The 9,870-nt window shown below is 34.3% G+C and overlaps 1 protein-coding gene across 1 annotated transcript in view; it reads right to left on the bottom strand.

The window, feature by feature from the left end:
• Nucleotides 1-9,452, bottom strand: part of LOC108686007 (F-box only protein 5-like) — a 36,845-nt gene extending 27,393 nt beyond the window's left edge. The window contains exon 1 of the mRNA XM_018191039.1: nucleotides 8,247-9,452. Within this exon, the coding sequence (XP_018046528.1) occupies nucleotides 8,247-9,452 (1,206 nt within the window). The remainder of the gene's footprint in view (nucleotides 1-8,246) is intronic.
• Nucleotides 9,453-9,870: the final 418 nt, after the last annotated feature.

Consider the following 9,870-nt stretch of genomic DNA (forward strand, 5'->3'; position numbering starts at 1 on the left):
AAACTATTAGGTGTGAAAAAAAGTTCATGGCGTTTTTCCCATTAGATGGCATTAAAAAATACCATGAACTTTTCCTCACACCTGATATATGTATCTTCTAGCTGTTCAATATCCCTTGATCCAAATATATTGAGATTTTCTTTAACCGATTTTACAACAGAAATACGAAATGTTTCCCGATTCAATTCTGTAAAAATCTTGCAGCTGTGTTTAAAGCAACTTCGATTTTTAATTTTTTAAAATCCTTATTTTATGACAATTTATTGACAAATGATGCTCTTCCATAAATTCTTCGAATCATCCTCTCATTTTTTTATCTATTTACCTTTTCAAACTACTTATGTATAGAATCAGTTAATATTTGCGTCATTGTCCTCCTAATCGGTTTTCTTTCTCCAAAAAAAAAAAAAAAAAAAAAAAAAAAAAAAAAAGCACTATGCGCACCTTTTTATGAATGCATGCTGAGACATTTTAACGACTACTTGCATATCCGTGCAGATTAACTTTATGCAAGAAGAAGTTCTGAAGAAAAGGATTATGTCAATAATAGCTGTGCGTACAAAGGTCCGACACACAATCTATCTATTTTCAAAAAACTTATATCTGGAACTAATAGGCTAAGTGCTCTAATTGTTCCATTAAAATTATTTCACTGCTTTAGTTTATTAATTTATTTTACATAACAGCACAATTTTTGCTAATGAAAAAACAACTCTGTCATCGATCTTGCAGCACAGATTAAAATGTTGATGTAAAACCGGAATTAAAATAAACATTAATATCTCATAATCAACAGATATCACTGATTCGCGTCCGTATAATATAGCGAGTTACTCTTTACAAAATCTGATTGCATGCAAGGCATGCAAATAACGATCAAAATATGATCCAACGTGCAATTTAAAGCGTTTATCAAGGAATCGAATCATGAGCTCATTCTTTCTACTGCGAGGCTTCGAGAAGATTGCAGGACCAAGGGTTCGTGTAATAATAAGTTTGCTCTCGTCTTTGGGAGGATATACGATACTCTTCGTGTTTTCTTTTCTCTTGCTATATTAAAACACGGAAAATAAGCACCTATATGAACCAAGCAATTTTATCATGGCGCACAATCTTCATTATTAAAAATCTGATAAGAATATTTATCAATTGTAAATTATTGCAATCTTTAATTTATAAATTTGGCAATCTAGAACATTGTTATATTTTACAGCAGTTTTTTTTATTTTATTCTTAATAAATCAAATTATTATATTTGCATAAATATTATTATAAATAGATTTTAAATAAAATTAAAAAATAATCCTATTTAAAAAAATTAAAATAATTATAATATACAATATACTTCGCATATTTTTCCTTTAATGCAAATTGATCAATAAAAATATACTAAATATTTTATTAAATTTATTCGAACGTTTTCTCAAATGGCTGTTAATGTTTAAAATAAATACAAGTTTCTTGGAATGTGTATGCGCTCTGCAATTTGCAAAAGCTAAACGACACCTTTAAGAGAGACTATTGTCGAGAAGTAGAGGGTTGAGATAGTCGGACATTCGATTAATGCATTTATCGGAGGCTATCGAGACATTCCTGGTCTTTTTACCGAGACGAGCGAACCATCGTGGGATCGCAAGGTTCGCTGCTGCCTGCAACTCGTTACACACATGCCGTCTTTCGATACTATATACATGGTTTGTAAATATGTGCGAGCGAGAGAGAGAGAGAGAGAGAGAGAGAGATGCACGAGTAAAAGAGATAGAAAGAATTGGGAGGGTGAAAAGAGGAGAAATCACAATACTGATAACTATCGATCGTACGACCCCGAGTATCGAAACACACAAAGATGCATGGCGAATCCGTATTCTCTCGGGAGATATCCTTCAGATTCCACAAAGAATATTCTACGAAAGAGTTTAACACTCCACAAAATTTAAATTTTTTTTATTGTCTTATGCAATTTAAACAAAACATTACTTTTCATATTTAACAATTTAATTCATGTTAATAATTAATCTTAAAATGAATTATATAGTCGTCGATCTCGAAATATTAATTTTCTCACAATAAAGTGTTACTAAAATTAGCTTGAAATTAACAATGCAAATGAATCGAGAATTGTCGTGTGCCATGCATATTTCACGCAGTGATGGCACGCGTGGTTTACTCGCTCATACTATTTTACTTCATGTAAAAACGGTTTCTCTGCTATCCGTTGTATCGGACTGCTTTACGCTTCAAGAAGCACGCAGTGAGAACGAAAGAGAACTCCTGATCGAGACCTGATGCACCTGGCCAGGTGCTACATAGCAGTGGGTCAATATGAACATATGACGATACTACCACGGAGACCGTTGAATAGGAAAATAAAACGCAAAATAATAATGAACGAGCTGACGGAATGTTCTTCCTTTTTCGCACTCGCAATTTGTATCCTACTTATATACAAGTTTGCTACTTCAATATTAAATAAATTAATCATTTAAGAAACGAGATAATCAAAAAAGCTAAGTATGAAAACAGTATTATAAATATTCTTGATTATTTGAAAAAAACATCGTCAATAATTTACAATGTCCTTATGAATATAATATAGTGGTAATATCTTACAGAAAATTTTCCTTGTTCTTGGGAGAATCAAAAATTATTACCGAATACTTTTGAAATTGGATTTTTTTATATTTTTAATGTTTTTTAAAATTCCATGAAAACCTCTAAAGACTAATATACCGATTTTTCCGATGTCGAGATAAAAAATTACACGAAACTTAAAAACAAATCCTTGTGTAAATTCGTCTTTTTCTAAACTCGAGACGAAAGACTCGCTCGACCGGATTCTAGTGCGTCCCCTGTGAAATTGTCAAGGCACCCACCGGAAAAAGGGACTGCATAAGGAGTCTTCCTTTTCACAGGAAACACCCGCACCCCAGACCTGCGCCTGACAACGTTAGACGGCCACTCAACGGACTCCACATAGCCGTTGCTAATTATAAGGAACAATTTCTTCCTTCCTCTTTACAGGAATATTTTCGTCCGGTTTGTCGTGAAATTAATTTCCACAATTATGATAAAAAAACGAACATATTATTATAAAATCAGAAACACAGCGTTATCTTTTATCTTTTTGTCCAAGAGGGTTAAAAATTTCGACAACTCAATTTCAGATTTTCACTTTTAAAAAGATATAGAGTATTAACAACAATTGAAAACGTAATCACTTGTTAACCAAGAAAACAAGCAACTTCTTTGTACAATGTTTGTGCTTTTCTCACTTTCCGACTGATAGAAGATATTCTTTGTTAATATATTTTTTTGTTAATATATTATTTATGTATTTGTTGAAGATGGCTAAAATCGATAGCCGAAACGTTCAAACTAACATCTTTTAATACACATTATACTATTAATAATACACTTATTATATAAGTGTAGATTGCGCATCTTTTACCGCGCTGACTCCAAAGTAGCCCCCTTAAATCTGTATTATATTTTTACAATATAGAATATCTTTGATTAAAAATAAAGAGTGACGTTCACAATTCATAGCATTCATTAAATATAAATTAAAAGAAAGTATTTAAATTTCCAAAGATAAATGTTTTTGTTTTAACGAGATTGAATGAGTAACTGCTGATTTTACCATGGTTTTAGTCATGCGTGCATACGTTACATGTAGTAATGCATCGCTGACAGAAACGATCAAGGGAGAGATGTTCGCACATTCATTCTCATGAACGATCGTACTGTATTTCACCAAGAACTTTCTACGGCATCCCGCAAGGCTATCTGAGAAGCTAAGAGCGTCAGTCATCAGAGAAACGTGAGGGATCGATAAAATAAAATCGAGTTCAGATTTCCTTACTCGCAAATTTACTGGATAACTAATATTACAATACATTTTCTTTAAAAAAATTCATCGTATTATTTAAAAAAAAATTTGCAATTTAAAGACACGACATTTAAATGAAACAAAAGATTAGCCGTTAAAATATAATCTATATATAGCATTCTATATAAAATTCCAAATTTAACGGCACTGTGTGCAAGTGATAGTTAATATTTTTCTTTCTGCATAGCAGAATAATTCTTTAAGCTTTGCGGTTCAGACGTCTCTTTCTCTCTTTTTTTTTTATTCGCACTGCACGCTTGTGGTTTGGCATTCTCGTACAATTGTCGTAAAAGACTAAAGGGCTCTGCCCGCCCTTTGTTTTAGTGTGTCAGGTACCACAATATATTCGCATTGTTCTCTCTGTGGCCGGTTTTTGCCGCAGGCCGATTCGCGATCCAAGAAGAAACGAGCGCTGCGGCTCTCTCTGGATGTGCACAAGACGGAGACCTCGCTCTGATATATTATCTGCCAGACTCGATTTTGGTAGAGAGCATTAAAACACAACATTGCTTATTCGTTTGCGACGTTAACGTCGATTTTTCTTTGCAACACGTCGCGATCCGAATTTATTTATGATCCAACTATACCTTTTAAATCGCCATTTCTTTTTATCATCTTCCGACGCGATTTCTTAAAAACTCAATCATTGATCGATTTTTTCTTTGATGACATACTTAACTAATAGTGACATATTACTTAACTAATAGTGAGCCAGAAAAATAAAATAAAAAATCATTTATGGTTTCAGCCATTTAACATTAAAGAGAAAGATTTCAAATGCAAAATCCGATGATGTATATCACTTTTAACGATAGTTCATTCATGAAATTTTGGAACCTAATTTTTTGATGATTTAAACTCTTATATTTATAATGATGTTTTAAGGTGATTATTTTAAAGATATACATTCATCTTAATATTTCGGTAATGAGCTTTCGCAATCTATTATCTCGAGTTAAATGCAATATGCATGTGACAATGCGCGTTTCATCGTTATCATGTATTTCACGGTGATAAAGAATAGCAATACGAATGTAGTCGGCATTGGCTTTGACACAAGCGCGAACACATGCCTCGCTATCGTTTCACGCGGGCAACAAAGGAGCTTGAGGTATGCCACTTGCATCCGCTATTACAATCTAACGCGAGGAGGAATGCGTCGCTCGTTCGACAAGAGAAAGAAAGAGAGTGTAGTGTCGGGGAACGGCAGGTAGCCCCGTCGACGACGAGAACGAGAAAGCACGTACATCACTGTCACAGATTCTTCACGCCGTCGTCTGACTGATTTCCGCGAGTAAATCATCGCGTTTACTTCACCGCTTTGCTCGAAGTTCGCGTTCAAGTTTATGGATGTCCAACGGAACCGCGGCAATGTAATAGAAGCTATTTGTGCGGAAATGACACAATATACCGTAAAATATTCATAAACGTTACATAAAGTTAGAGCGCATGTCGTAATTCCTTGGAGAATCATTCATGTTTTACGAGAAAATTCTTGAATTTGGAAATATCTAGAATATGAAATAAATGTTTATATACTCTGGTAACCTATTTTATGATTTCTTCAATATATTAATGCGTATATATCATAAAAAATAAATTGATATATTTTGTTTCACGATTTGTTTAGAAAAGGAATTTTTTATTGTTATATTAAATTTAAGAACTAGATATTGTGTTATTTAGTTTGTTAATTAGCACAATTACATAAAAAAAATAAATAAATTACATTTTTACATAACCTTTTTTTTAAAATGGCATCTAATTATCTATGTTGTAAATTGATTAATTCAACGAGATCTATACAGGCTATGATTAATTGCTATATAGTAAAAAAACACACTTATATGTAATACATATATATGTCTTATGTATAGAAATTAATGATGAAAGTAATATCTATTCGCTATCGTTACTCAAAAATCTAACTGCATTACCATTAAAATTACAAATATAATCTCGTTATTAAAAAAAAAAAATCCTTGTTACAAAAAAAAAAGAAAGTAATTATATCTAATAATAACAATGTTACAAGCGTACGTTACCTCCCAATTCTGAATTATATAAAATACATGACTAATTAAATGCAACAATTTCTGATTGCACTGACACATAACTGCGAATATCGTGAGATGGGTTTCAATTGCTATGTACGAGATAAAATTATGCAAAACACGCAGAATCTCATCATTGAGAAACATCCGTCAAATTTTGCACACCGTCGACGAGTCTCGCTTATCTCAAGCCTTAACGACCCACGAAGCAATTATCCTTCGCGGCGGCTCAAAGCCAAAACGACAATAAATCAACGTCAAAGTAATGATCTCACAATCGAAACAATTACCCAACCGCGATTCGATTTTGTGCGCGCGAACTATGCGAATGCCAATTTAGTCGAAGAAATCTTGAGACTACCGGGCTATCGATTATCGCCGGCTGGTAATTAGCCGTCGTGTTTCTGTTCTCGCGAGAATTACGAGCGCCAAAACGACGAAGAACAATCTACGAACGAAGAGAAACGAGCCAGCATCCTTAATTATAGGTTTCGACATGCCTGACGCAATGTGCAAGGGCAAAAGCACACAATAAACAAAGTGTTAGTCGACTGTAGTTTAGTCTTGAAACATAACAGGTGTAAGCTTTAAGCTGTAAGATATTGGCCAATCACAGTCAAATATGAGAAGAATAATCAACTATATAATTAGTTGGCTTTTTACGGTTTCAAGCTCATTATATCTATTGTTGACTTATAGTCGTTTATGGAAAGTCCTCGTCAATGTGTAGTGCACATAACAATTTTAACTGATTTTTATAAACGACTCAATAATCGACCGACTTTGTCTATCATCTTATCCTGAGGCCACATTTAGATCACGATGCTGCTTTTAGCAGTGTAACAGATTTTAACAGAACGATCGACTACTATGTGTGGAGAGATCGATTATAATTATATGCATATTATGAAAATAATGAATAATATTTACAAAATAATGAATAATAAATTGTATTGGCTGCCGCAATTAAATATCACGCATTGCCTGCTTGATTTTGAATGCATCGTATATAGCAATGCAAAATCAAGCAGGCAATGCGCGATATTTAGTTGCGACAGTCAATATAATTTATTATTCATTATTTTCTCTGCTTCAGCAAAAAGCTATGTGTAGATAAAAGAGTAAGGGTAAATATGTTAATATCTCAAAATATAAATGTCAAAAGTGCTGCGTTCACTTTCAATAAATAGGAGATAATCGCATTCAAATTGGCAAATAAATTAATATATTTTCGATATTATACCTAGATCAAAAACTACTAACGTAATGCTGTCAAAATTGGCTGAATGTGATTCTCAATGAAATGTAATCATTTTTCTGTTCATATTATGGGCTATTGTAGATTATCATTATTCAATTAGGGTGAAAATTATATAAGTATCGCATCAAAGAAATGCCCGTGTCTTGTTGTATCGACATACCGAATTATCCGACTGTTGAGATAAACGAGATGAACACGACTCTCAGCGAAATGCAACATGCATTATTACAGACTCTTGCGGGTGTCAAATACGAGAACCCTGAGAAATGTAGCGTACGCAAATTCTTCGAAAGCTCCGACATTTCGCATCAGTCGTTGACTTTGCCGTGAGTTTTCTCACGAATGCATTTTTACTGATAAATTTCGATCATTTGATTCCTTCAAAGTTAACATCGTAATTTTTAATATTCAAATATATACATAGATATTCGAATATACATGAATCGCTATATAATTTTTCGATAAAATAACATTTTTATTAAACCCCCGAAGCTAATGTTAAATTCTGTAAGACAAACGTTTACTGATTTGTAAGATCCCTATATAATTTTTATTATATTAATCCTACATCTACGTAATTTTTAGTACAAGCAAAATTTTATTCTCAAATTTCCTGATTTTCTCTCTCCTAAAATTCTGGTTAAAAAACTACTTGTAATAGAAATCTTGAAAAGTAACTGAATATTTTTACATTTTTTGAAAATCTAGAACAATAAAAAACTTGAACTGAACTAAGAGAGTATAAATATGATTGCAGACAGAGGGTTAAAGGCACCAATTAATTTCAAAGAACCAAACTATTATAAAATATAACTCATGTAAAAAAAAGTAATCCAATTTGCAAATCTAAAGAAAATTGAATCATTAGACATTTGTGACAAAGAGATTTACATTATAATTGGGTGGATTCAACAGATAAAACCTACCATCAGCTTCGGGGTGTTAAGATATGAACTTGGACATAAAATATTACAGTAAAAAAATTAATCATGATTTATCTCATTTCATTATAATATACGGCATAAAAAATTAATTGATTTACCTTAACGAAGGAATGAAATTTAATTTTGCTCGGTGATACAGGTGGACTATTTGGCTGTGCTGGAACTTGCAGCAAATTCTGTACATCCAACAAGTATCCTTTCCGAACGTAATGTCTACTCTTAGGACTCGTCTGTATATCCTCTTCGTGCTTCGCCTTCTTCACCAAAAACCACAAGTTCTCCTTGACGGTGTTCTTACGCATGATAAAACTCATTTTTCGCTTATTGGCACACGAATCACTTTTGCAGATCTTCCTCCACACTCTAGACACCATACTGATCGAGCACAAATCTTGAGGCGTGAGAAAAGATAAAATTTTCGACACTAGATTCAAATGGTTGCTCTCTTCTCCAAGAAGAGATAGGAAATCCACCTTTTCTCTTCCCGTATAGTCAAAAGTAAATCTTCGGCTATTCCGCAGCGACGCACATAGACCGCGATGGCTGAAGTCTAGTTTCTTGGGCTTAATCTCAGATGAGGCAGCCAAATCCGTGATACGCAATTCGCGCAACTTACGATTATCCGCTGACGTTATGATGGGGCTATTTCTCGTATGAATCGGCGAAATCACAACTCGCGGGATCAAAACTTTGAGTTTCGGTGGCGTCCTGACCTGTTGCGATTTACTATGCGGCGTACAGACTAGCTTCATTTCGGCATCCTCCAGGATGGGCTCCGAGGCTACGTCAGATGAAGAGGGTACCGCCGGTGATAGAGGTGGCGAGAAAATTTGGAAATCCATGGTGGGGGTGACAGGCACCGTGATCCTCCTGTTGCTAAGCAGCCTGTCGAATTCATTATTGGCACAGCTTGGGGTAGAATGCACCAGGCTCTGGTTATCATGCATGCACGACGGTTCCAGTACCGAGTCGTGCTCGACAGGATTCTCAGATACGAGATAATCCAGAGTATTGTGGAACTCGGAGGTGTTACCGTCTCGGAGACGATAATTGAATTTGGTGCGATGCCTCTTACACAAGAAGGGATCCGGGCGATATCTATGCTTCTTGGTGGAGAACAATGCGCCGGTAGACGAACGCGTTCGATAACCAGTTATCTTCGGGGTACAGCCGCTGGTCTGAGGCGTTACAATGGACAGATAACCGCTGTCGGCACTGTCATGGGAGATGCTGTTGATGGAGATGCATGGTGTCTTGACGACGTGCATGTCGACATCCTCCATCATGCTTAAGACGTCGTTCATTTGATTGATTTTAAAAACTTCTTCTGACAAATTTGGATGCTTAGACTTCCGGTACGGACTATCTTGCCTTTTACTGGATATTACGTGAACGGTGTATTCAAAGCGACATGTTGAACAGTATTCGAACCGTCATCGAATAACAAAATTGTAGGCTTCTGTAAATTAAACAAACATTATATTACATAACATTATCTTGTAAACTTTTTAGAATAAAATCTTACTCTCAAAGATTGAAAACTAAGTCACTTTTTGTCAAAATTAACTCAATTTTCATTTTTGAGAATGAGATACTACTCCAAAAAAATTTAGAGAATACATTATATTACATTTAAACTTTATTTGTACGAATCTGCCAGCAAATAAACAGCTATTATCCTGGTCTATTAACTTCGATGATCTTTTCTAAATGGATCACTTC

The sequence above is a fragment of the Atta colombica genome, unplaced genomic scaffold (assembly GCF_001594045.1).
Source record: "Atta colombica isolate Treedump-2 unplaced genomic scaffold, Acol1.0 scaffold163, whole genome shotgun sequence".
NCBI lineage: Eukaryota > Metazoa > Arthropoda > Insecta > Hymenoptera > Formicidae > Atta > Atta colombica.